Source organism: Aspergillus niger (assembly GCF_000002855.4).
Source record: "Aspergillus niger supercontig An11".
NCBI lineage: Eukaryota > Fungi > Ascomycota > Eurotiomycetes > Eurotiales > Aspergillaceae > Aspergillus > Aspergillus niger.
The window spans coordinates 1,461,129-1,487,754 of record NT_166526.1 but is presented as its reverse complement, the minus strand read 5'-3'; the positions used below and the strand labels follow the sequence as shown (position 1 = coordinate 1,487,754).

At 47.7% G+C, this 26,626-nt stretch overlaps 9 protein-coding genes and 1 non-coding gene across 10 annotated transcripts; 5 read left to right on the top strand and 5 right to left on the bottom strand.

The window, feature by feature from the left end:
• Nucleotides 1-257: 257 nt before the first annotated feature.
• Nucleotides 258-751, top strand: An11g06050 (hypothetical protein; the record flags this gene model as incomplete). Its single annotated transcript, XM_059750315.1, has 3 exons — nucleotides 258-428; nucleotides 495-701; nucleotides 749-751. The coding sequence occupies 3 exons, from the start codon at nucleotides 258-260 to the stop codon at nucleotides 749-751; spliced, it is 381 nt and encodes a 126-aa protein (XP_059601636.1).
• A 591-nt stretch (nucleotides 752-1,342) lies between these two features.
• Nucleotides 1,343-4,013, bottom strand: An11g06040 (uncharacterized protein; the record flags this gene model as incomplete). The annotated part of the gene is made up of 6 exons (XM_001394551.3): nucleotides 1,343-2,520; nucleotides 2,766-2,889; nucleotides 2,956-2,991; nucleotides 3,466-3,469; nucleotides 3,577-3,842; nucleotides 3,969-4,013. The coding sequence occupies 6 exons, from the start codon at nucleotides 4,011-4,013 to the stop codon at nucleotides 1,343-1,345; spliced, it is 1,653 nt and encodes a 550-aa protein (XP_001394588.3).
• A 1,390-nt stretch (nucleotides 4,014-5,403) lies between these two features.
• Nucleotides 5,404-6,231, top strand: An11g06030 (uncharacterized protein; the record flags this gene model as incomplete). Its single annotated transcript, XM_059750314.1, has 2 exons — nucleotides 5,404-5,849; nucleotides 5,922-6,231. The coding sequence occupies 2 exons, from the start codon at nucleotides 5,404-5,406 to the stop codon at nucleotides 6,229-6,231; spliced, it is 756 nt and encodes a 251-aa protein (XP_059601635.1).
• A 598-nt stretch (nucleotides 6,232-6,829) lies between these two features.
• 5S rRNA lies at nucleotides 6,830-6,948 on the bottom strand. Its single transcript, XR_009468026.1, has one exon. It is a non-coding gene; the product is annotated as a 5S ribosomal RNA (ribosomal RNA).
• Nucleotides 6,949-7,373: 425 nt separating this feature from the next.
• Nucleotides 7,374-7,706, bottom strand: An11g06010 (hypothetical protein; the record flags this gene model as incomplete). Its single annotated transcript, XM_059750313.1, has 1 exon — nucleotides 7,374-7,706. One exon carries the CDS (start codon nucleotides 7,704-7,706, stop codon nucleotides 7,374-7,376), a length of 333 nt encoding a protein of 110 aa, XP_059601634.1.
• Nucleotides 7,707-8,493: 787 nt separating this feature from the next.
• Nucleotides 8,494-9,855, top strand: An11g06000 (uncharacterized protein; the record flags this gene model as incomplete). The annotated part of the gene is made up of 4 exons (XM_059750312.1): nucleotides 8,494-8,714; nucleotides 8,909-9,010; nucleotides 9,086-9,434; nucleotides 9,493-9,855. The coding sequence occupies 4 exons, from the start codon at nucleotides 8,494-8,496 to the stop codon at nucleotides 9,853-9,855; spliced, it is 1,035 nt and encodes a 344-aa protein (XP_059601633.1).
• A 1,351-nt stretch (nucleotides 9,856-11,206) lies between these two features.
• On the bottom strand, nucleotides 11,207-11,838 carry An11g05990 (hypothetical protein; the record flags this gene model as incomplete). Its single annotated transcript, XM_001394547.3, has 2 exons — nucleotides 11,207-11,686; nucleotides 11,737-11,838. The coding sequence occupies 2 exons, from the start codon at nucleotides 11,836-11,838 to the stop codon at nucleotides 11,207-11,209; spliced, it is 582 nt and encodes a 193-aa protein (XP_001394584.1).
• Nucleotides 11,839-13,204: 1,366 nt separating this feature from the next.
• An11g05980 (uncharacterized protein) lies at nucleotides 13,205-14,647 on the top strand (the record flags this gene model as incomplete). The annotated part of the gene is made up of 2 exons (XM_001394546.1): nucleotides 13,205-14,515; nucleotides 14,591-14,647. The coding sequence occupies 2 exons, from the start codon at nucleotides 13,205-13,207 to the stop codon at nucleotides 14,645-14,647; spliced, it is 1,368 nt and encodes a 455-aa protein (XP_001394583.1).
• Nucleotides 14,648-14,935: 288 nt separating this feature from the next.
• Nucleotides 14,936-16,484, top strand: An11g05970 (uncharacterized protein; the record flags this gene model as incomplete). The annotated part of the gene is made up of 5 exons (XM_059750310.1): nucleotides 14,936-15,059; nucleotides 15,274-15,511; nucleotides 15,569-15,738; nucleotides 15,791-15,946; nucleotides 16,021-16,484. The coding sequence occupies 5 exons, from the start codon at nucleotides 14,936-14,938 to the stop codon at nucleotides 16,482-16,484; spliced, it is 1,152 nt and encodes a 383-aa protein (XP_059601632.1).
• A 925-nt stretch (nucleotides 16,485-17,409) lies between these two features.
• An11g05960 (uncharacterized protein) lies at nucleotides 17,410-25,524 on the bottom strand (the record flags this gene model as incomplete). Its single annotated transcript, XM_059750309.1, has 9 exons — nucleotides 17,410-21,764; nucleotides 21,795-22,083; nucleotides 22,143-23,293; nucleotides 23,350-23,763; nucleotides 23,911-24,313; nucleotides 24,374-24,730; nucleotides 24,813-25,081; nucleotides 25,149-25,293; nucleotides 25,354-25,524. 9 exons carry the CDS (start codon nucleotides 25,522-25,524, stop codon nucleotides 17,410-17,412), a joined length of 7,554 nt encoding a protein of 2,517 aa, XP_059601631.1.
• Between the last annotated feature and the right edge of the window lie 1,102 nt (nucleotides 25,525-26,626).

Genomic DNA, 26,626 nt, shown 5'->3' with positions numbered 1-26,626 from the left:
CCCAATTAATGGACATTCTGGTAATTACGATTACCTTATGAACTACGTCAATCCAGAATTGCATCGAATATCGTTGCGTAGAGTCGGCCGAGAGAAGATTGCATGGATTGGCATGTCAAGTGAGGGGCTCATGCGGGGAATCAAGGTATTTAAATATCCTACGCACCTTGACCACAACCATCAAGCTTTCTAATTCAGTAATGCCCCAAAATACATGCAGGTTCGTTTGGACACCCGCAAGCTAAACCATCCTCAAAATGCCCTTGTACGAGATTGAGCACAGTATCCCCCTGGACAAATCACAACGTCATGAGCTTGCACAGGCCATCACCCACATCCACACCCGCAAATTTGCCACCCCTAGCCTGTTCGTGAATATTCGCTTCATAGATGCCAACAGTCGGCATAACTATGTGGCGGGCAAGGAGGTGGGTAACTACCAGTTTCTGTTTAGTATCAAAGCCAGGGAATTTAACACCTCCTTGTCAACGTAGCGTGCCATCAACCGCATCACGGCCTATGTTCGGGCAGGCGGAACGAGAACGACGGCTGATTTTGATGAGCTTGCCCAACGTGTCTCGGAGACATGGGATAGAGTCATCAATAAAGACGGGACGAGGTCCAAAGAGAGGCAGCTGAATGCGGTGTTTGTCTTGGGCGCAATTACTACGGGCACGGAGAATGGGTTTTTACTACCTCGGGTAAGCGGCACTTCCTCATGTTCCTACCCGTTATTGATTTCCATGAGTAAGCATTTATTCTTCGTATCGGAGCTAATGAAATTTGGAGTGCAGGCTGGTGAGGATGCTAGCTGGCTAAGGTCTAATGCTCCGAAGTTTGAAGAGCTAGCGAAGCAAGGGAATGCTGATTTTATTGAACTTGTGGAGGAGATGCAGAGCAGGGATGATCTATCTGTCTAGACGGAGGGTTATAATAATAGATCTTGTCTTATTGCACTTCATAATTTTCTATAACGAAAACAGCTGTGCCTCCTGTGGTGGAGCTCTATAGTATCAAAGACGACTATTGAGTTCGGAGAGTAATTTGGCAGAAACCAGCACACTGCCAGTCTTAACGGCGTAGAGAGGTCAATGGCCAGTAGGTACGTAGTAGGACTTCCATGAGCGTCTGGTTGGGATGCAGGATTGGGTGAACTGTTCGCTTTCAATCAGCCATGTGGGTTGTACGCCCTGCGGTTGGCACTTGCATGATGATGTCTAACAGGGCAAGGCACAAGGCATACCCAAGGGCGCATCCTCATCGATGATCTCATAGGACTCAGTGTTGACGCCTGAAGCGACGGCTAGATTAAAGCTCTCTACCACGCACTAGCATACACTGTTCAGCGCTCGAGCCCGAGCTTGACATATTGGTCGGTGAACTCCCTATACAGTTTATCAAGCGACAAGAGATTCAACGGATCTTTATCATCATCCTGATCCATAAAACACAGCATGTTGTGGATCTCAAACGTAATAGCCAGCATGAACCCGAGCTCAGCCTCTGCGAAAACCTGCTCCCCCGTATCCGAGTCACCTGTTTTCTGATTCCACTGTTTTGCATATTCCGCGCAAAAATGCCGCTTTTCCTCGTCCGAATAAGGTCGACAATCGGCAATTTGACTATCCTCGTTGAACCATTGGAACAACTTCTGCAAGAAGTGTGCGCCGATATCGAAGGCTCTGTAATTGCGAAACACAAATTCGAAGTCGATAAGAACAACTTTGCTTTCCCCTGCCTGTGGCTTGTTCCTCACCAAGACATTCATAAATTGGAAATCATGAATGCACCATCCTTCCTTTGTCCCGATTGATTCCAGCTTATCTATGACCCGTCGGAGTCTATACACGAAGTCATAATCCACGAGATGGTCCAAGCAGATGCCCCCTGCATGTGCCAGTCTCTTCAGCTTGTCCATCCCGTGATACTTGCCAAGTTCCCTGGTGACAGCATCATAGTATGCCTGTACAGGGCTCCTCTTCAGTATGGTGGTATCCATAGCATGGAAAGTAGCAAGAGCTCTCGCAACATCGCCTCGGGTATCAGCGTCTTCGACATCCTGTGGTACCAGGGTACGTGCATCCAAGTACTCATCGACCCTCCCGAAGACATCATCCTGAGTCTGAAAAAAGCCGAGTACTTTCGCCCCATGGCCAGACTGACCATACTCATGACTTAATTGCGCTTCTTCGAATTTGCTAGGAACTAAATGCTCGAAGACCTCGATTTCCCCGTCAAGTTCGCCGTGGATCTTAAGGAATACCTTGAATGGCTCCACGTGGGGTGTGTCGCTGCCAGTTGGGTTCGGTCGCTCCACAACACTGTTCGTATTTGCATATCCGGTGGTGCGTGTCACTGTGAGGGTCTCCGGATCCACATCTGGCCATTCGCGGGGGAGGAATGTGCTGATGATGATTTTGGCTGCGGCCTTGGGTATTAGGCCACCTGGGCTATTCTTTGGGATTGTCACGGGAATGGTAGCGCAGGATATCATTTCGTTATATTGGCGAACAAGTCTGCCTAGATAGTGACAGTGGTTATTAGATTGTCGGGGCAAAGAATAAGAATTATATGTATCCCTAAAGAGCCTGAAGCTTAGAAAAGACGTTCTATTATCTCTTCGATAAGTAGTTGACTTGTGACGGGCTGTGTCATTGCCTTATTGGCTGAGAACACGGACGGTGAAGATAAGGCTGTGTGCTTTTGTGGTGAGTCATCAGCGGGGATCAGCAGCCATCTGCCTAGGCAACAACCGTTCTGCTTACGTTTGAAAAGAAGATGTATCTTTTCAAATTCTTTGAATGGAATTAAATCATCAATGACACTGCCAGAAATTCTACTGCGACGGTAATAGTTGCTGCGCCAATCAACGCTTTCAAGTGCGGCTGACTGATAATATCATATTATAGATTCATACTATACTCCTCAATAAATATGACTACTACTCATGCATACCAATTTAATCATCTCTGCTTGGAATGTCCTTCTAAGCTAATAAACCAATCCTATGCTGGCGCACCAGGAGTAAGGTGTTCCTGAGTGAGAAAGATCTTGGGTGGCCTTTCCTGTAAGTAAGTTCAAATTTGGATAAAGTCGCCCTGTTCAAACTGTTGATCAAGCTCCATTTTCATGAGGTCAGCATGATGAACTAAATTCAGAATTTACAAAGGAGCGTGAGAGATCATAACAATGGCCGGTGTCCAGGCTCCTTGCAAAATGAACTATAGTACATGCTTGCAAAAGCGCACTAGACCTTCCCAGGATGTAAGGACGGAGGGATTTGCCACTCATTTACACATTGTGGGTTTCAGTGTGAATAATTCCTTTAGTGTCAAGACCACCTTAGAGTATGAGATGGTCTGTTGCACATTCACTGGGTCATAGAACAATAACTACGTTTAATTTCTTACGTCATCATCACCTCGTCTGGGTGGTATCTGTTGCTGGGAGCAAACTCACACATACCAACCTAAGAACTATGTGTAGTTAGATTAATCTCACAAAACACGTTTGCGATCAATGTAGATTAAGTATCGAAACATACAAGGCTAAAATGTGACGAACATCAACACATACAACGGGCAAGTAACAGCAAAGCCGCATATCCCGAAAGGCTGAGGTATAGATAGAAACAAACCTGACCCGAGACAGAGATACAGCTTTTGTAAGACCGTACTATGTGAGTTTGGATTGAGAATAGTCCAAAACTGTACGGAAACAAGAAATAAGCAGGGGTATAGTCCAGCGGCCTGGGTATGGCGATGGACTGCCGCCTTAGTGACACAACCAAGAGAAGCTAAATTTTTATGGGCCGCAGACAGGGGTTCGAATCCCTGTTTGTTCTATTTTTTTTTTTCTTCTGCTATTTTTCCTTGCCTAGACGAACTATTGCGTTGTGTCGGTTCTGTTGATAATGAGTAGTTTGCAGCCGGTTTTCCTCACAATTAACACCGCCATAAGACGCGTACATCACACGTGCTCACGCATATAAGTTCTTGTCGTAAATAGATCATGCTGGAATTATCGCATATTAGGCAGGTTTTCTATATGTCATAAAAAACTGATACTAAACACACATTCACGTCGTGATGCCCAAATACATCTCTCCGACCATTGCGTTATTACCCGACCTACGCCTCTGCTAAGTTCATCTCAGGCGAGGGTTCCTCTTATTCGTTCCTCTTGTCTGTGAGACCAATATCAGCATGACCGGCCGCATGCTATCCATTTGAACACACCTGATTTGTGAGTGCCAAGACTTCCTCTGGGATACCACCCCAGTGGAGGAGCGGATCTGACCCCACTGCTCTTAAGCTTCAAACTTAGTCGAGTTCCACCATGAAGAGTTATATGTGGGTCCCATTTTCAGCTCGCCGGGATCCACTCCCTTCTGTGACTTTCCGAATTCATTGTTCTGCCCCACATATCAAAAGCTATCTCTTCGCAGTCCCCTTCCTGATAAATACCGATTTGTCTACTACTAGCAGGTTCCCTATGGTAGCTCCAGAACAATTCTCGCTTCTTTTCACCAATGGAGTACTACAACTGAGTACATGATGAACAAAATGATAGAAAACACCATACCAACTGCCCTGCAGCCATATTATCAATGTCTTGTGCCCTTGAAATCCATGGAACATGGAAAACCCAAAGTCTTCTTATAGGACAATGCTGTGGTTAGATACCATTACCATGATATTCCAGTCCAGAGCCGTAAGTTGAAAGGCATTCAAGAAACATGAACATATGTACGAATATCACGCATGCTAATGGGCATGAGAGACCACATTACGACCTGGCAAATGTGGTATCGAAATATATGATCTTATCTCTCTACTGCCCACTCTTGGCCTGGCTAGTCAGTCTTAGGAACCCTGAAACTTTCTAGCAGGGCTCTTTCGTAAACCGATTTGAATATATGCTGTCTATGGGTACTCAATGAACCCGTCGAATCAGAAATCCCAAATCCGTTCGTGTACTTGCAGTTTACATGGTGTTCATCTCGACATCCTGATCTCTTGGGGAGGGGGTTGTCTATCAGTACAGTCACCGGACAAGCCCCCAAACTAAACGGTATGGTGCCATAGCCCCGCTAGCGCTGTACAGCCTGACTAAGCCAATCTTACGATGAAGGGGTGGCAATCCGACAGATACCTCCTTACAGCGCATCTAACCTCCACAGACGTAGAAACAATCCCATGGGAGAGCCTTGTTGAGAATATCATATGTTTTTCGTACAGTTCTATCTTTGGGCTAGACGGAGAGACAGCCGACATATCACACTCTCAGCAATCCACACAAATACTGCACATAGTCCATGGGCTATTTTCACTTCGTGTAACTCACGTCCTCAGCTATTCTTCTCAAGTTCTCACTGTGTCGTTTTTCCATATTCATTCCACCATGTCCTTGACGCTGGAAAGCCAGATCCAGCAGAGTCTCGAGGCCGACATCGCCAATGGCAAACTCTCGGCCGTCAGGGAACTTTACCAGTTAACAGACCCAGATGGACAGCCCAGTCTACTAGAACAGATCGCTGCACTCGCTGCAAAGCACATTCAGCTTGACATTATAGACTGGGTATTCACTGAAGGTTTCCAGGTACCTCTTGAAACACTAAATGACGAGTTCTACTTCCAAGTATGCGCCGCTGGATCACTTGGGTTGTGGAAAAGAGTTGTCAAGAATGGCTTCAACCTAAATGGCCATCGCAGTGAGTACATAGGTGATGCTCTGAGCCTGGCAGCATACGAGGGTAATATTGACATTGTACGCTTCCTTTTGGAAAATGGACAGGATCCAAATGATTCCTGGGCAGGGTATGATGATATGGAACCGAGCGTGGCTGCGTAAGCGGGTGAGAGGCCATCTCTGATGATTCTCCATCTTGTACTACAACATGGATGGAACAAGAAGGGTAGTGTCGCGCATATTGCGGCAGCTGAAATGGGCAATATGGAAGCACTGAAGTTACTGGTAGAGCATGGCGCAGATTTGGAGGAGGCCCGCGGGTGGTGGTTCAATTGTGGTGTGGAAGGGGATGTATGGGGGACTGCACTGTATCGAGCAGCCTTTAAGGGCCAGAGAGATTCTGTGGCGTATCTGCTAGACAAGGGAGCCAGCACCAGGTTCAAGGATGAAAAGGGGCGGTCTATCATGTGGGCGGCGAGACAAGGGGATAATAAAGAGGTGATCAGCCTGCTGCTGGATGTTGGGCTGGAGGGAGAATGAGTTTCGGTGCACAATATACCAACTAAGGCAGTGTTGCTCCATTTACCCTCTATCACGATATTGTGGAGGATGATGTAAAACATGCAAGCGGGCCGCCTGGCAGCTGTGATGAGGCGAGCCAGGGTTAGCGCTCGATTGTACGTCGTAGAGGGCTATCTAATGAAGATATGTGTGTAAGAGTTCTAATAAATTGAAGAAAGTAGTCGAGGAAAAACATCAAAGGCTTGGTTCCGGAGCGATCCGTCCCGTCGACGGGCCGAACCTGTTTTCAGTTGCTATCAGACCGAAACTTTGGTTCCCTGACTCCCAGGCACTCCAATTTGAATACATTCAAGTATGTCCTGTGTTTAAGTTGCTAGTGGCATTTCCAAGAAGGCTCGAAGTAAAATGTTTATATGACGATTATAGGCGCAAATTACTTCAGACCCGGATGCTGGTACCAGAAGACTACATGCCAACAACATGTGTTTAAAGTCTTTGAATCGTTTTCTCCTTTTTTTTTTTTTTTTTTTTTTTTTTTTTTTGCAGTCACATGTGCATCAATAGGTCGAAAGGCTCAATAGTCTTAACCTACAGGGTCAAAATTAAAAAAATAAAAACATACAACAGAAGGGATTCGCTGGTGGTCACCCACCCAACTACTAACCTCCCGGCGTGTGGCTTAAGTACGGCTGAGCGGACGGGAAGCCCTGTTTTCCACACCCTGTGGTCGTATGTGCTTGTTCAGAATTCGATGAGGGTTAAATGCAGAGATAAAGCTCAGTTAGAACAGTTGTCCTGACGGCCTGAGCTCTGTATCGAAGTACTATCTAGTCCGCGTCGTAACACCGCGTCTCCGCTCCGCCGCATTGCAACAGATCACCATCCTAATCCGGACGTATACATAACATTGAGATAAAATACACATCAAGATAGGTGAAACACTTCCCATGCTTGGCTAAATCCTGCATAGTGTTCAAAGTGGATTAACTCTCATATCCGCAGACATCTCCCCTCCTGAGCGAGGACACTTGGAAACGCGGCGATCCATAGGGCCATGTTTAGCCTCATATTTCCGACAGAAATTAACACTATGCCACCCCACCGCTTGCTAATTCGGGCAGTCATCAGAATGTTCGAGATATCCTTTCAGATTTCCAAGATCACAGTCTTGCCCCCCATGCAGAAAACCCTATCTCCGATTCTTCATCTATAGCAGCCTTGACCAAGCTTTCCATTAGCACAGATACCAGCGCGTAGTCCAAATTGCCGTATTTTTGAAAATGTTGAGTCAACGCTGTACCTTCTACCTGAAACGAAGGGTCTTGACTGTCTGGAAATACGTGGGCAAAAGAATCAGGGAGCAAATAAAGCTGCATATATCCCTCTGTTCGGCCATCACGCGGATAATCAAACACGATACAAGACCAATCCCAGCGTCTGTAGCCCGCGTTGATTTCTTCGAGCATTTGCTGCGCGTTGGGATAGGTCTCCATTATTTCAAGGGCAGGCGCTCGATTCGGAGCACTTTTGGTGAATCCTGCAAGCTCGGGTTTTTGTATGGCAGCGATGTAGTCCCCATCTCGCACCACAATCATGGGGACCTATAGCGATAATGGGAGACATAGTTGAAGGAAAAAAAAAAAAAAAAAAAGTAACAAAAAAGCCATGATTAACTGTTGCAGATATACGCTACCCCAAGAAGAATAGGTACACCCAGATGCCACATTGCCACATTTGCGCATGGTATTACATGGAGAGGATGAATCGATTTGCGGAGTGTTATTGAGAGCTCGTAAGCGTCGGTTTGTCCCGATCGTCTGTACATGGTTATGATGTGATTTGTTTCAAGCTGATCTTGCACGTCTGCGAGGTTAATAGAGACCAAATGACAACAGTCTAAGATGCGCGATGACGATCGCGTTCACTCTGTCCCGTACTACACTCGAAGGTCGCTTCCTGGAGGCTCGAGGGTATGTATTATCAGGTGATGGCGGCGCAATCACGTGGCTAAATGACTGCCAACCCCATCACATGCTGGATCACGGCGGACTCAAACCATCTTGACTGTCGCGCCAAAGACTTTAAATGTTATTGCGGTTCTATTTATAAAGCACAACTTCTAGTGGCCCTTACTTTAGATCTGTAACTATGCCAAATCCTTGGAGCAATTGCTCAGGATACTCCCGTACCTTGACTCGATCGCGCTTCTCAATTCTGGCAATCACCCGAATCCCCCCCTTCGTCCCCTATCTTCATACCCGATCACTCTCTAGGACAGTTATGTCATCATCGAATTGGAAATGCTCACCGCGGACATTCCCGACGTCGGGATTCGAGCTTCTTGATCCGAGAATTAAGATTGAGGAGGAAAGGCTGCCAACATATTCTCCCCAAAAATATTATCCTGTCCAAGAGGGAGAGATTTTCAACGACCGATACCAAGCCATCGCTAAAGTAGGGTTTGGGGTAACTTCCACAGTTTGGTTTGCTCGTGACTTGTTGTATGTTATCCTGACAATTTCTACAAGTCACCAATACTGAGTAACCAGTGAATCTACCCATGTCATTCTAAAGATATATGTCTCTGGCCAAGGAAGAGAACATGAACTCAATGTTTATACACACATCAACTCTATCGACACGGACCATCCTGGCAAGAAGTATATTCGCAAGCTATGTGACCATTTCTACATAGACAACACTCAAGGCCGCCATCTTTGTCTGGTCCACCAAGCTCTGGGGATGAATACATCCGATCTCCTACAGCTCAAACATGGCCACCGAATGACCCTCGAAGGTATGAAACCGGCCATTCGCCAACTTCTGGGTGCTCTTGATTTTCTGCATTCTGTGGCACACCTCATACATACAGGTACAACCTATTCTTGCTGTATAGACCCTCCTGCATTTCTAATCCCAATAAAGATCTACAACTCAAAAATCTCCTCCTCCCTGCCCCTTCACCCGAGGTACTGTCTGATTTCGAAGAGCAAGTCTTCACCAGGCCAGCACCCAGGAAAGTTCTACAAGATCAAACAATCTATACAAGCCCACCTTTTCCTGCCGGAGATGGCCTCCCTCTCCTTGGTGACTTAGGCGAAGCCCGCTTTGGTGAAGAGGAACAGTGTGATAATATCATGCCAGAATACTATCGCGCCCCTGAAGTGATTCTCAAATCCAATTGGGATTATAAGGTGGATATTTGGAGTGTTGGAATGGTGGTGAGTAACTGCGTCATTCCTTGTTCGCCTCTCACATGATACTTACCCATGTTGGAAGGCCTGGGACATTGTCAGCCCCAAAACGATTATCGATGGCAAGGTTGTAGACGATACTTGGGACGACGGAGCTCATATCGCGGAACTTGTAGCACTGCTTGGGCGTCCGTCACCCGAATTCTTGAAAAAAGCGAATATGAGCTGGGTCTTCTGGGATGAATCGGGGAACTGGAAAAATCTAGTGCCTATACCTGACCGGTCATTCGAGAAGCTAGCCGCCGATATCCAAGGTGAAGATGTGGAAGGGTTCTTAAAATGGTTGCGATTGGCCTTGCAATGGAACCCTGAAGATCGTCCGACTGCTGTAGAGCTTTTGATGGACCCATGGCTGATGAAGGGACTTAAATTGCGAAAGAAGACCTGAGATACGGTGCAGAGAGTAGGTTTTATACTTGTTGAGTACATAGACATAGTCAAAGTTTATATCCGTCACATATCATTCGAGCGCTTGATTCTAAGGCTGCCGATATGGTCGATGTACCTTACGCCAAACACAAAGCCCTAGCTGGTTCTTGTCATGTCCACGGGCAGGTAACGATGAAAGGCGTGATAGAACGGGTCACCCCTATTAGTGTTGCATATAACTTTGTCAGTGATATTACCAAGTGGCTCAAGCTTCATAAAATATGAAACACTACGTCCCAGAATTCCTGGCCGTGATACATACCGAGGCTTCTCGGGATCGTTCAGTCCATACCAACCGACAGTGCCATTTTAAGGTCCGACAGCATGGGGCTTTCGTCGCTAACTGCCACTGGCTGTTGGTTCTCCGCGTCGCTTTTTGCCTCCAGTAATTTAAGCTCTCCCTCCCTGTCTGCTGTCATCTTATTTTGGAGATTTGTGTCAGCAAGATCCGTTTCGAGTCCGTGCATCAACAAGTAGGCCGTAATGTGACCATGCCTACCTACCTGTCTGGATATTTTGAGGGATATAGACTCATAGGTTCAAGTACTTTGGTGAATCTATTATCTTAAATATGAGGGACTGACCCCCTGATTGATTGGACGCGAATCATCCGACATGGCAGAGTCTTGAATCGAAGGCATTGATATTGGGAGATAGAAGGGTGTGATCCAGGGGGACTGGTGATGGTAAGGGCACTTCGTGTGGATTTGGTGTCATGGCCGGATGCCTCATGGTCATACTGACTGTTCTATTCAGAGTAGGTAATGATTTGCTAGATAGAAAGAAAAAGAACAAGGTTGTGTAGATTGTTAGTGGCGGTATTATTCTATTTAGTATTCTATTTAATGTATACTGGATTTTGTATTGATATGGAATTCATATTTTTATTACTGTGCTTAATAATAAAGGTACCTATCTTCCTTCTTGATACTTTGCCCCTTTACTGATTATTAGATAGGCTGGAATGTACCTAGATGCTTAATGCTCCTTGTCTATCTAGATGGCTTAGGATCTAGAGTTAATAATCATGAACTGAATATCTCCTTCGACCCTAGTCTTGATTACACTAGAATTACTAGAGCTGCTAGTGATGGGCATATCCATGCAGCTAGAGTTAGTAAGGTATTGGGGCTGGAGGGTGTACTATGCAAGGCTATTAAGGTTGTTCGGAGTGGCACTTTGGCTGTCATTGATGCATTTGTTGGAGAGGATATAGATAACTGTTTATTTATGCAGTGAAGACACGGTTTATAGATGATACCGTCATACCATCATAAATAACCAACCTATCTACAACATCACCCCATATTCTATGCCTGCCCATCCTTCGGCAACGCCCGACTACAAAACTCCCTCCATTCCTCAAACGGCAAAAACGGCGGCTCAGGCGCCTCCTCCGGATCCTTCCATTCATTCAGCGGTGGATACGGCGATTTATCAAAAACCAGCTGATAAGCATACGACTGGCGCCACGGACGCACCGGTCCCGCTGCCCGCTCGAAGGCTGTTTTGAACGAGCCTTTTTCCAACCGGACGGAGTATCTTTTAGGGAGGAAGGCGGCGTTGATGAGATTCTCTTCGTTTAAGATGTAGTCATCTGTTGAGCCGCGTGTTGTGATGGCGCGTTTTGTGAGTGTTATTTCTAGATTGAAGTGCGCTAGGACTTGTGCCTCTGTTTGAGAGGTAGTGTCGCTGTCGCTGACAGAAATCTGGTCGAGTGGCTGAGGGCCAAGTGACTTCCATTCAGTCTCAGCAGCGATCCACGCGTTGAATATATGACGGAGAATTAACTGTGCTTATTAGCAATAGTTAAGGGTGTCTAGATATCAGACAAACTCACTTCGCCCGTGCCGTTCTCGTAAAATATCATTTGCATCTCTTCTTCAGAGTCTAGATTCCATGTTCCACAGAGGATGGAGAGCACAGTGTCGGTTTTGCACATAGTGGATGGACGTTGAGGGAAATGACTTTCTTTCAAAATTTCTCAATTATTGTGATCGTTATGGAAAATAAATCGGTTCGGATTACTATAACCCCAGTTATTTATTCAGGGAGAAGAGAAGAAGGGGGGGGGGGGGGGGGAGAGAGAAAGAGAAAGATGAGTTAGAATAAGAGATGGGAGGGGCTGGTTGGTAATGATTCACAGGGTTCTTAGTCTTCGGGCTATAGGTGGGGTCCAGCCTGAACCAGTAGACACAGCCCGGCTCAACTCCTGAATTGGCATCATTTCACCCTTTACACTCTTCCATCATTTCCACAGAAAGAAAACCTGAAAATAGAAATAAAATCCCTCTGTTTCCAAAATGCAGATCAGTAGCTCGCCCCATGGCTGCACCTGGGGCTGTTTATCAGGGTCGTGCTTTTTCAGCATGGACCAGCCCCCAAGCCGCTAGTTTCAGGGTCTCAGGAACGCTTCAGCCTAGAACGTAAGCCCTTCGGGCGGTCGAGGTGGAGCCCCTGGCAGGTTGGCCCACAGCCCGCCCAGGTGATCGACCCTGACATGTAAATACTAACTTATAGCAGTCTCAACCACGCAAATAAGTACAATTCATCAATACCAACATGATGTATGAATCTAATTCATGTTTCTAACATTATTAAGGCACAATATTTTGGACATATAGCAATATCTTATTGTTAAACGGCAGGTGAGAAAGCCCTGCCATCTTACTATTCGTCAAGGCTTCTAACAAATCTGATAATGTCCTCAGCCATCTCAGGGGACATGACGGTTCAACCCTATCGACAAGGTCCGGTCATCCCCCGATATCAACGAATCGGCGTCTGGACGGTGTCGAAGGCGAATCCAGCTGGAGCTCATCGCAAGGCAGGTAATTCAAACTCAGTCTGACCACCATCAACTAGTCAACTGTTCCGGAATTTTTGCTGACAGTTGGGCCACACAGTATCACGTACTTCGCCCTTGCCCTATATTACTCCGCCTGTAATTGGTCGCAGGGGATGTGTGGGGCCTCGCCACTTTATGGATTTTGGAGCAACATGGGACAGTGCTATATGGATATAGATTATTCAACGTAGAGTCATTGGGGTAACCGTGTAGTCAAACACAAGTTAATGTCGCTTGTTAGTTGGTTAGAGTCAGAGCCCGGCTGACTAACTATGCTCCGTGCTAACACCACTATTTACTTAGTACCTTGCGAGTTGACTACTAGTTAATTAGTTAGTTGATTAGTGGGCAGCAACTAAATTAGTCCCTCGGTCGGGCGCCTATATAATTGACCGTTGCCCCTTCCTGAGTCGCCATCCGCTTCACCAATTCCTTTGGGAAAAAACAACTTGTTACTACGATGGCGTCCCTGGCCAACCTCCCTTTGGAACTTTTACGCTGGGTGGCTGAATACCTAACTACTCAACGCGATATCAGTCATCTTATGCAGACGACTAAGCGCCTCTATCACACAATACACCCTCTTCTCTGCGAATACAATATTCAACATGATGACAGCTCCGCGCTGGTCTGGGCTGCCCAAAAGGGAAACGCTCTCTTGGTTGACAAACTCCTCGCCGCGGGCGCCAATATCGCCGCCTACGTTCCTCCTGCCCGGTATATAGTGAGGAAGATTAGGAGGGGTACAGGTGCTGATCCTTGGGCTAAGAACAATCCTTTGTTGTATGCGGCTCAAGGAGGACACATGGAGGTTCTGGGAATTCTGCTGGCTGAAACCTGTTCGGGCCACGCAGCGTCATCAGCACAGTTACGGTCGGTCCTGCATTGGGCGCTGCGCCAGCACGATGGCCAGTTGGTCGAGCGAATGCTCGCCCACAAAGCACCCTTGGATCCCGCAACAGAGGCAAGATGCGCTCCTTCAGCGCTGGGTGTGGCCGTCGCCGCTGGCTATAAGTCTATTCTCCCTCGGCTACTGGATATTGGGGCACGGCCAGGGCTCCGAGAGTGCCCCTGCCCAACCGAGCAGGCTGTCTGCAATAACCGGCCTGACATTTTGCGGATACTCCTGGATCATGGTATCGGTCTTTACGGTGATGACGCATTGTGCCACATTGCCCATAACGATGACCGCAGCATGCTTCAGCTCTTCCTGGAGTATGACATTGACCTCGTAGAATACGGTTCCGCAGCCTTGTTCACTGCGATTCGGGACGGTCATTACGAAATGGCAGAACTGCTGATTGACAATGGCGCACTCAAAGATGTATCTTGTGATCTCTATCCCCCGTCTGGCTTGTTTCCCGGTACTCCGTACAGTGCCGTCGGCTTCGCTATATTATATGAGCGAGTGGACATCCTGAGGCTTCTCCTTGAAAAAGGGTTTCTCCCCGCCCCTTCAGACTTAGACCTCGCTAAAGAAAGAAATTTCGATGAGGCCGTGTCACTTTTGGCTCCATTTGCGAAACGCGAGTTACACTATCATCTGGGTATCGCAAACTGGCATGCTTTCGGGTTGAACCCCAAATCGACGGAGGAGCGGGCTTCAAACAGGTGGCACAGTAAATATTGTGCTGGGGGAATAGCCGACACATCTGGGACCAGGGAACCAGAGCCAGATCTAGGTCTCTATCTTCCACCTGGGCCGGTTGATTCAGACGGTGACCCCATCTCGGAGTCCGAAGATAGCCGTAACCGGAGGGATCATTTCACAGTGTGTTATTAGTATGTAGATGTAGTTCGGCTGCTTACAGTTAAAAAATGGAAACAACTGACTAAACTTTGAAAGCAAACCATCGGATCCCAGAAGGGGACTATGATGGCACTCATCACAAAGGTCGGCTAGAACCTCCCGGAGTCCGACGGAGTTCTGCAAAAGGTAGTAGCACTATTGAAACTAATGCAGGGGGCAAAGGTGGTGATATAGTGGTAATGAAGCCCTCGGACGAATTTGCTGGGCAAGGGTAGGAACGAAGAGCCGGCATCGGAATTGACTCAGCTGAATGTAATATCGAAACCCCGCACCTTCTGTGTCCTATCCCTTGCTGGAAGTGGAGCGGAAAGTATATTTAGTCCTGCCCATGTGCTGTTAAACATGACAGCAAAATTTCTGTGACTCCGCTTCCCAACTAACATGATTATCAAGTCTTTCCTCACGCTCGCCATCTTCGCATCGGCCTCTGGCCTCGCCATCAATAAGAGATTCGATAATGGCGACTTCCCAACTGGTGACACCGACCCCAATGTTACGAGTGCATGTACGTACTGGGCGAATTCCATTAGCTCAACAGATACTTGTGCGGACCTTGAGAGCTACTATGGCATTACATACACTCAGCTAACTTCCTGGGTAACATGACCTTTCTTTCATCGTGAATATGGCCGGGACTCATATTTTCCAGAACCCTTCTCTCTCACCTACCAGCTGCGCACTCAAAGAGGGATGGAGCTACTGTGTTAGCGCGCCCGCAGTAACAACCACAGTCTCATCCACCAAGGCAGTGTCTACAGTCTCTTCCTCGCTCCTGTCTACTACCACGGCGGCACCTGCTTCAGGTACGACCACCGGTGCGGGTAGCCCTTCCCCGACGCAAAGCGGCCTGAGCTCGAGCTGTGACGCGTTTTACTACGTTGAAGCCGGTGATTCATGCTGGGCAATTGTCAATTCGTACGGCAACTTTACGCTTAATCAATTCTACTCCTGGAATCCGTGAGTGCCCACCACTTAATTGACACTTTTTCCATCAGCGGTTGAACAGACGCACAGGGCCGTCAAGTCCGACTGCTCCGGCCTACAACCGGACTATTATGTCTGCATCGGTGTCGCCGGATCCACCACAGTAGCCTCGCAGACGACGCTTCCTGCTACCACTACTGCTTTAGCAGCTACCTCTACTGGGTCTTATCTGCCTGAGCAGACGGGAATAGCACCTAACTGTATACCCCCCTGCTTATGTGATTCCCGCCAACTTGAACTAATTCAAGCTAGGCAATAGATATTACTATGTTCAACACGGGGACACTTGCTCTGACATCGCTACCAACCAGGACATCAGCCTAAATGACTTCTACTCCTGGAACCCAGCTGTGGGAACAACCTGTAGTGACCTGGAGGCTGACTATTGGGTCTGCGTAGGTGTTTCTGGTGAGTATGCCCTGAGCCCCTACAACTACTTTCTCCATGTAGAGCTCTATTCAAGGCGAACTAATCAACTCCAGGTGGTGCCACCGCAACCACCACAACATCTACCTCCACATCTATCTCAACAGTAGGCAGCACAACACCCACCAGCAACGCTCCATCTCCCACCCAATCGGGCCTAGTAGGTGACTGTTCCACCTACTACGAAGCCAAATCCGGAGACAGCTGCTGGTCCATTGTCAACGACAAATACACCTACCTAACGACCTCCCTCTTCGAAGAATGGAACCCCGCCGTCGGGTCAGACTGCGGTAACCTGCAACCGGGATACTATTACTGTGTGGCGACGCAGAAGCAGGCGCCAATGCCCGACACGATCCATACATGCAAGAAGTGGCATTTGGTATCTGACGGGGATAATTGCTGGTTAATAGAGCAGGACGCAGGTGTTACTGCGAGTCAGTTCAATACGTGGAATCCGTACGTGGGTTCTTCTTGTGCAAATTTGTGGTTGGGGTATTGGGTTTGTGTGGGTATTTGATTGGTCTTAGGTTGGGGAGATATAGGGTTTAAGGAAGACCTTGTAGCCATTACTAGCCCAAAGTCAATAGTCTTTGTCAACTCAGAGGAAAGCGTTGGCGCACAGTGACTAAACCCCCTGCCTCACGATGGTTCCTGCATAGTAAACCGCGGTCTTGGCATGGTTGCACTAAACTACAGTGCGGACGAAAACAGGATCACCCCAAACGTCATCCGTTTCTGAAGATATAAATATGGAATAAGTTTCCCTATATATAGAGCCATCTAGAACTATCTGATCATTTAATATCTTTGATTTTCATCAAGGTTTTATAGACTTGGGGCTGGAGGGGATTTACACTAAAAAGGGTTTGTTGGGGTATGCCAAGCCTAGGAAGGGACAGGTAGGCTATACCCCTTTAGGAACTCTACCTGCCTGCTTGCCTGCTTGCCTGTCGACTACCTGCCTGCGTAACAGTCTATCTACGTATTGTTCCACATCACAGGCACAATATTGGCTCGATGACATCGACGGCGATGCTTAATAGATTGGCAGATATCCTTCTTTCAAGAGTGCCTCCTACTTAAGAGCCAAGTTTCCTAATTGGTCGGTATATATATTGCTCTACCAGCTAGTATTTCGTTCCGATCTATATCCATTGATATTTGGTCTGCTTCCAGCCATGTATAGGTCAGGACTAGAAAGAAAAGATAAAGAAGGAATAGTAGTAAACATCACACTTTCGAGCTATTGTTTATGTGATTCCGGAACGAATCAACCCTCACGAGTGAATAGTTGATCACTTGCCAAAAATATGCCGACAGCTCACCCAGTCATCGAGAACTATGACTATTTCCGTCTAGCCTATCTTGTACACATGCAAGCTACACCAGAAGTATATGTCCAATATACCCATGCTTTCTGTCCCAGCCCGATATCGACACTACTAGGTAAATGAAACCAGAGGTGACGCTGTAACAACATATGCGCTCAACTTCAATATGCTCTTTGAAGTCAAATCTTCCAACGAAATAGTTGTGCCGAGTTCTCTATCCAGCCAATTACGGAACTCCATCTCAATCAATGAGTCGACCCCATTGGTCCGAACATCATGCAATTCGTTGATCTCATCTTCGGTGACATTAAGAAGGTGCGACAATTTCTGTCGAATCTCTCTCGACACGACAGCTGCTGCCTGTTCTGTGTTGTTGGTCTTGTTCAGGAGGTCGGCCACACTAGGTCTTCTCGCGGATTCTGTTGGCATGCTCGCCACTCGTGAACGGAAGCTTGGAAGTTGATGGAACAAAGGGGCTGACAAATACCTCGCTACTGGCTTTTCTACTTCTTCGTATGATGCTGGGGTTGGGACGTTGCAGACCATCTGACAGGAATCCACGGTGGGAGGGTTTCTAATATCCGTCATATAGTCGACTGCCGCTAAGACTTCCTCATCTTTCATGCCCCTGACGTGGACACTCGCACCGTGCATGCCGCGTGAGAGTCGATGACGAACTAATGCATCCTGGAATGCACTGGCTGGGCTAAAGTCGCTGTCATTATCCCTCCCTGTAAGCCCCGATATCGGTGAGATCATGATAAAGAACTCAACAGATGGGATGGCATTGTGCAGATTAAGCAACTCCATGACGATATCATTAGGGCTGCTTGTTGGACGTGTGGCAACAGGCTGATTAGAAGGACCCATGCAATATGTCGACTTGACAATTCCATTAATAGGGGGAAGCTGACTGCGCCAGCGGGCAATCAGAGACTGTAATTCGGACGCCTCAGACATGTTGCAGTGGTATATATGTGCCTCACATCCTTGCTCTCGCAAGGTATTAAGAATCTGCTGCTGTGTATCCCCCGTATCCAAGCCCCGTGCACGAGACAAGAGTATCAGGTTCTTAGCACCTCGATCTGCCGTCCGAAGAGCGAGCTTGCAATGTAAAGAATCTGATGCGCCTATGAGGAGGTAGGATGCATTGTGTTCCAACTGGGACGGTCTTGGAATTCCAGGAACAACCTCAACAGCATCCTCAGAAGGATGAAGAACAATTTTCCCAGCAATTGCATCCTTCTGGAGCATCTCGATACCCCGATGTAACTGGCTGTACGTCAGAACTCGTCTCGGAGGTTCAAAACGAATCTTATGTTCCTCCATTAGCTGCATCGTCTCTCGGAAAATATTTTGGATAGTTGCTGGGCGGCTCCTGGCGATAGAACTGAGGTTCACTTTTGATATCGTAATGTTATCCGTGTTGCACGAGGCAGAGATGTTCTGGACTGACTGCAGCCCGTCATTGCTGATGGCTATCAGTCTGCCAAAAGGTGCCAGACAGCTCACTGAACCTTGAGTAGTCCCAGCGGATAGATCTGATATGATGACATCCATCCCACGCGGTATTCGTCGCTTGATCTGGGCCGGGAAGGAAGTAGGACGGCTGGAGAAGATACAATCTCGCTGAACCCCATACTTCCGTGCGACATAATGTTTGTCGTCGACGTTGGAGACAGTCACAAATACTTTTGCACCGAGAGACTGGGCATATTGGATCGCCGCTTGACCAATACTACTCGCAGCAGAGTGAATCAGGATATTCTCCCCAGTGACCAACCTACCGGCATAGCTGATAGAATAGATCGCTGCCAGCCAAGAGACAGGTAATCCGGCAGCAGCTTCGAAGGTAAGGCTGTCGGGGATGCGGGTGACCAGAGAGGAGTTTATCCGTATTCCTGTCCTCAGCGTTCCTTCTCTCCCTGCTTGAGTGTCACCGATACACATGACGCGGTCGCCGGACTGAAGATCTTTAACGGATGATCCGACCTTGGTTACCACCCCAGAAGCTTCCTCTCCCAGGGTCATCTGAGGAAGACTTCCTGTCGCTGCTAGGACGTCTCGAGAGCCAAGCCCAATGGCTTTAACGTCCAAGTCCACTTCAGTCTCACCCAGCAAAGTGTCGGAGAGAAGGTTATCGGTCTCCCAGACGAAACGGCCATGGCATGTGAGTTTAATCGGCCGATCTATGTCGCCCCACGTAAGCGGAACTGATCGTGGTGTTGATAGTCGACCCCCAATGGTGGAATTGGCATCGGCGTTGAGAGCTACACGGTTCGTAAGAATGACCCCCTGTGCAAGGCGATACTCGGCATTTCTGATTGTAGGCACGGTACCTGACAGAAATTGGTGCTTGAAAACTCTGACCAAGGGCTCGGAAATTGTATTCCAGATCATCTCTGTATCGGTCAACGAAACCGTAACAAGGTTCGAGTTGTCAGAGTCCTGTTGCATTCGTTTGTTTCGAATGAGTCCGATTGGAATATCAAATGCTGGGTTATCTGTTGAATCTCCAGTGACAAACAGAATCTTTTTGCCCTTGGAGAGGACCTTTTCTAGCTTGTTGTATGATTCAATGTTCGAATCTGTTGGGATAGGAGGACTGAACACCATGAACAGCACACATGTCCTGTCTAGCACATCCACAGCTTCCACTTCAGCCAGTGTGTGTATGGAGCAATGAGGCTCCAGATATCCTATCTGGCCCTGGAACTCATGGGCCAGAGTAGCGCTTTGATCATCCGCGATGATGATGATAACACCGCTCGTCTCTCTCGGAGAGATATTGGTTTCTTCTCTAGCAGTTGAGACCATAAGGCTGATCTTTGAAAACTCCGAATAATCAGAGCTCGGGAACTCCAAGTCCAGCCCGGAAAAGCCAGTCTCACGGAGATACCTATCCCATGTACTTGTTGGCACATAGGGACACCATCTTCTCTCAGGCTCGGTGCTCAGCCACCAGCCTGACAGCGGACTGAACGATATGTTGGTCCACAAAGTATCTTGGCGGACACCTTCATGGAACACCAGCTTTCCACCGGGCTTCAGAAGACTGTGAATATTTTTTAATGTCCCATGAAGATCGGGAGTTGCATGAAGTACATTACTTGCCACAATCAGATCAAATGTTCCTGGATCGAACCCCTGGGATATGGGGTCGTTCCCAACGTCAAACTTCTTGAACGTCATGATATCGTCCCACTCATTCAGTGACTCCTTCGCTTTCGCGAAAAAACTTGGCGAGAGATCAGTGAACACGTACTCCGACACTGACCTGTCTATACCCGGCGGACAGAGATTGGCGAGCGCATGCGCTGTGAATGATCCCGTTCCGCCCCCAACTTCGAGGACCCGAAGATTGGACTTATACCACCGGAAGAGATCCAGGTAGAGTGCTAGCTTCTCAGAAATGGATCCAATTTCGAAGTCATGTTTGTAGTACTGAGACATGAGATCATCTTGCCCGAACATGACGTGGAGTGGATCGGCTTCTTTGCGGAAGAAAGATGCAAGATTCGACCCAACCCGCATTAACAGTGCGCCATCGCTATCGCGAGCTTCTACTCTTCTGTAGAGTTGTTCTTTGAGATGATGATCCTGAGCGTACTTCTGCCATGTTTTGAAAGGCACCCTTGGCATTGAGTCTGTCAGGATATCTGCAGCAATGTGTTTGAGAAGGTCGTAGAACCGGAGGTAATGGGGTTCTAATTGGGTCAGGTCCGCTCCCCTCAAGCTTAGGAGCGCATCAGTCGAAAGAAGTGCCGAGGCCAGCTGGAGGTCGGTGAACCACTGGCATTCCACCTCGTATCTGGCGGATTCAATCGTTGGCGGCTTGGTGAGTTGGCCGAAGAATGAATTTGTAAGAAGATGGATGTCAGGTTTCCATTCAACAGAGTAGAATTTAGGCAATAGATCTGTCTTCGAGGACTGGATCTCTGATTCATATAGATCAAAATGCGCCCCGCTGAAGGATATCGTGGGTCCGGCAGATGAGGAGCCAATTGAAGCCTCAATATCGCAGCTATACTTGCCCAGGCCAGTTGTTGTAGCTGTACCCAAGCAATTGAATTTTGTTTGCAGGTCGTATGAAACCTCAGTAGACACCCAGACATGTTCAATAAAAGAGGGCAGGTATGTTTTCATCGCTGTATTGTGTGGCTGCAAGTCGTGTATTGCAGCAGTAGCGACTATTCCGAAATAGTTCAGAGTGACAGGGTGTAGTAGATGAGGATGCATGTAGTTCTTCGGCATGACAGAGGACACATCAGGTACCTGTATGGTTCCGATGCATCTTCCAGTTCTTTCACCGCTCACTCTCATGGACGATAGGTTTTGAAATATGGGCCCAAGTTCTAAGCCAGAGGATGAAAGACTTCTGCACATGTCGTCAAACTTGACATGTCTCTGGCAACCATGTCTCTGGTAAGAGAGGTCTTCTTTGAGTCCCTCAACTTTATGAGTATCTGCAAGGCCTGAATGAACCATGCCCTCACCATCATATTCAATACTAAAGTAGCCAGAGCAGTGCTCAGTCCAGTTTTCTTGGCTTTCATTGTATGAGCTGACTTGGAACCGTGTCAATTCACTCCCGTCACCGACAGGGTAATGCGACAAACTGATCTCGACTCCCTGGGCTTCATCCGGCAGTGCTAGCAAAGGACCCAGGGTGATTCTCTCCAAATGGAGACCCTTCATGGTCATTTCCCCACTGTTTACCTGCATTACGGATTCGATTGCCATGGCTATGTACCCAACAGGTGGGAACACGTATTGACCATCGAGCTAACTAAGATTAGAATAGAGAACAGACGTTATAAACGGGCTGCAAAGTTTAGTCGTACCTTATACTGTCTGTGCCAAGGGTTCTCGCTGAGCCGAAGAAAATGCCGCCATTTTGGATAACGCGGATTCCAGTCGCTAACTGGTGCTCCAAAGATATCATGTCGGGGATACTGTCGTAACCGGAGATTCCTCGCAAGTCGGCTTTCGTAAATGTCTTTGTTTTTGTGGTTGAAGGAGTAGGGCGGCAAGTCCACAAGTAGATCCGAGTCGTTATGCAGCACCTCGGCATTATTCACACTCGGTATATCAACAGGGCATCCCTTAGAGACAAGGTTTGCAACGGTCTGCAAAATACCATCTGGGCCAGAAACATTGCGATCTATAGTTGAATGGTAGGTTATCCCTTGCGCCATGTCGATCGTTTCTGTGATGGCGCTTCGAAGTGCCCCGTGTGATCCAATCTCAACGAGCTCATCTATTTGCAGAGGGGTTTCATGCTCAACGTTCGGCAATGTTTGCTTCTCGGAAGGACTATAGCACAATGTTCGGAGAGCTTGTTCGAATCTGACTGGACTCACCATATTCGCACACCAGTATGAGGGATCCATAGATGGATCTAGAAGCATGTCACCTGTAAAGGTCGAGAACAAAGCGATAGGCTGGTCTCGAGAAACCGTGTTGCCCTGCTCCAATGAGCCCATGTAAGCCTGATAGCTCTCGGTGAACACTTTCATATGCTCAGAATGGTAAGCCTTTCCCAGGTTTAGCTTTCGTGCAAATATCCGCTTTGCGTCCAGCAAGCTCTTGAGTGCATCGACCATGGCGCTGTCGCCGGATACTGTTTGGTTCTTTGGGCTATTAAAACATGCAATAGTCAATACACCGTTCGGGTCACTTTGCTGCACCTCTTCAAGATATGGGTGTAGGTCATCTGGGCTCAGTCCAACAGCCATCATTGATCCTGGACGCGTTATTGAGCTAGAGACAACTTGGCCACGGAAGAAGGCGACTTTCCATGCTGCCTGTCTGGAAATCTTGCCGGCACAGTACGCAGCAGCGATTTCTCCCGAAGAATGCCCCACAACACGAGTAGGGAAAATTCCCCAGCTTGCCAGTAGCTCAAATAAAGCAATCTGGATTGCGGTTGACGCTGGGTGCCCAATGGTTGGCTCATTTATCCTGGTGCTGTTCTTGTCCCGCCCAAGCTCCTCTGCAATGAACGTAAGTGCCCGAATATGGCAGATCTTGATTTGGTGTGCTACTCACCGAGTAATGACCATTCACCGCCCAGGGACTGGAAATATCTCTCAGCAGCTTCGATTGATCTGCGGAATACCGGGTAAGCAAGGAGCTGAAGGCCCATCCCTGCATACTGAGCCCCTTGCCCAGTGAAGACGAAGCCAACTCTGGGGGAGACTCGCGCATGTTGAGGCGTAAGCGAGTCGTTGGCAAGCCGACTCTGTAATTGTGAAATTGAATTGGCCAAAACGCATACTGTCCAGTTGAATCGTGATCTCTTCTGAGACAGCGTGAAGCTCAGATCATGCAAAAACTTCCTCTCATCCTCAGATGATAGCCGACCTTTCATATGTATGTATTCGGTTAAATCGGAGATAACCCGATTGAGCGAGTCTTTGTCAAACCCAGACAATATGAAGAGGGCCGTGAAAGACCGCGAGCCTCCAACCGGATGAACACTCGCCTGAGATAGAGAAGCGGGCATCAGCGATTTGGGGCTAAACAGAACTCTCTCCGGAGGACTGCCATCGCCTGTATGCGTCATATCTCTGATATCATTAATTCTTTGCCGGAGAGATCGAATCTCACCATCTGTTGGCACACCAATTCCTGTTCTGTGTTTTGCAGATATCTTGTATGTGCGGAGGAAGTTGTATGCATCGTCTAGGATACAGTGGGAATTGGTTCCACTCAACCCAAAGCAACTGACCGATGCACGCCGAAGCTTTGAGGTGGGCCATGCCTCACACTGGATGGGTAAGCTGAGCTTCCATTCATCCACTGGAATTTTGGGGTTTGGCTTCTCGAAGTTGGCATTGGGCGGGATGATGCCTGTCTCCAAGATCATAATGGTCTTGATGAGGCCGGCAATCCCAGAGCCACCCTCCAGATGACCGATGCTTGTTTTCAGGGCACCAAGGTAGAGTGGTAAGCCTCTTGTAGTTGTCTTGAATCCACTGCTAATGGAGGACGCTTCGACATAGTCCCCAGCCTGAGACAATGTCATGATTAGACGGTTATCAATTTTGCAGCATCAGGTTGTAAGCCTCACCTGCGTGCCGGTGCCATGAGTCTCTATGTAACATGTATCCGCCGTGTCTAGTCCTGCATTCTGGTAAGTTGTCTCGATAAGTCTTTCTTGCGATCGTAAACTGGGGTATGCTATCCCCGGGGTACGGCCATCCTGGTTTAAACCGGTACCGCGAATAACCGCTCTTATAGTATCACCATCCGTCACAGCGCTTGAAAGACGTTTCAAAATCACCGTGCCTACTCCTTCGCTGCGGGCATATCCATCGGCTCTGTGGTCAAAAGCGAAACATCTCCCTTCTGATCCCATAAAACCCGAATAGTCCATACCAACCATATGTGGGAGGAAACCAATAACATTCACACCGCTCACTATGGCCTAGAAAGAAGTGTGCATAATTAGAAAAGTTCCACAGAAGCTACCTTTACTACAATTTCAACATTTCCCCAAGATTACTTACCATATCACTTTCATTTGTCTTCAAGCTTTGACAAGCTAGATGAAGACCAACGAGGCTGCCGGAACATGCTGTTTCGACCGTCAAACTTGGCCCACGAAAATCATAGAACCAACTGAGTCTCCCCGATATCATAGAGTTCTCGGTTCCGGTGGGTTTGTACTTGAGTATTGTCTCCGGGTCGGTGTTTAGGCTTTCCGCATGATCATGGTTGTAGCCATTCACAAATACTGAGGTGTTGGATGAAATGGCAGTCTCAATTGGAATTCCGGCTTCATAATTATTCGTCAGCTGGGTCTACCTATAGTGTCTCCATAATATAGCCCGAGCTTTACTAACCATTCTCCAATGCGTGGTATACATTCTCCATGACGAGACGATGTTGGGGGTCTAGGCTCAAGACCTCTGTTTTGCTCATCTTGAAGAACGCCGCATCAAATCTAGTTGGGTCGTCTTTGAGGAAATGTGCCCTTTTGGCATGAATCTATAACGCCAGGAAACGAAACATTAGCCTCGCAGGCCAAGACGGAGTTTGTATACATACCGTTCCTCCATGATCAGGATCAGGATGGTAAAATGCTTTCTGGTTGATTCTGTCTTCTGGAAATGCAGTGCTTGCCTCCCGGGCCTTCAGCAAAAAATCCCAGAATCTCACAGAGTCACTGGCGTCTTGTGGGTACCGCAGGGCATATCCTATAACAGCAAGAGAATCCATGATTATTTTCTGGTGTTGGAAGCCCGTTTAGTTTGATAGATTATTCTGTAAGTAGTGAGATTGAAGTCAATAGCGAGGTTGCGTCTTTTTCTTCTTTTTTCATAGGGATTTGAGGACGTTTCATGCAACAGACAGCATAGACGAGAGGCTACTATGACGCACCCAGTGCCAATAGCCCACACTGACGTGGGTCAGCCGATTGCTGTTTAGGGTAGACAATGCAGAGAGATAAATGCCTCCTATCCTTTTCAACCTCGCTCGCTGTGGACCCATGACGATAATGATACGATCATCCGGAAATACATCTGTTATACAGTAAATACAGATGAACTCTGCCTTCGAGGCCTGATCTTTGCTGATCAAGATTGCATACTTTCAAATCTGGTGGTATACTTTACCCAGTACTGCCGCGGAGGTACGGTGTGCCGATTTCGATGTGATCAGCTCCCTTGTTAAACCTTCTTGAAACCAAAAGGACCGATTCGACGGGTACGTACCACGCGGACACCCAAGTCTAGGATCATAGCGGAAAATGGGAACTTGATTGATAAATCCCCCCGACCGGGGCAATGTTTGATGGATCTCCAAGCCAGAAAGCCATCAAGGCCTGCTTGGTTTAAGCACATTGCTCCACTGTGCGTCATGGAGCCTTGCCTTCTTCGGCCAGGCCAGCAGGAATAACTACTAGGCAGTACATAACAACCTTATATACCTGACCTACCTGCACGTCTCTACAAAGGGATATTGTGACCCCTTGCGGAAAGAGAACATTTACGAGTGAGGAGATTTCGGTAAGTGGTGGCAGAGAAGCAAGGCGTTCTTTTCATGATTTATGACATTCTCAACTTCACATGCTGTCAGGTGAACAAATTTGAGGACAGATGTTCAGAGCCTATCGATAGGACTGGCTGTTACTAGTCTCAGGAAACGGTCTTAATTATAATCATAGCTCAGTAATGTAACTATTCCAGCAAGATCAGGCCTTTCTCAATCAGGTCAATCTCCCCGAAGGCTTCTTTCGCTCCATCGTCGTTCAAAGCCCTCGAATACCATCCCCTGATGTGAGGATAAGTATGACGCATCTCACGATCGATAATTAACT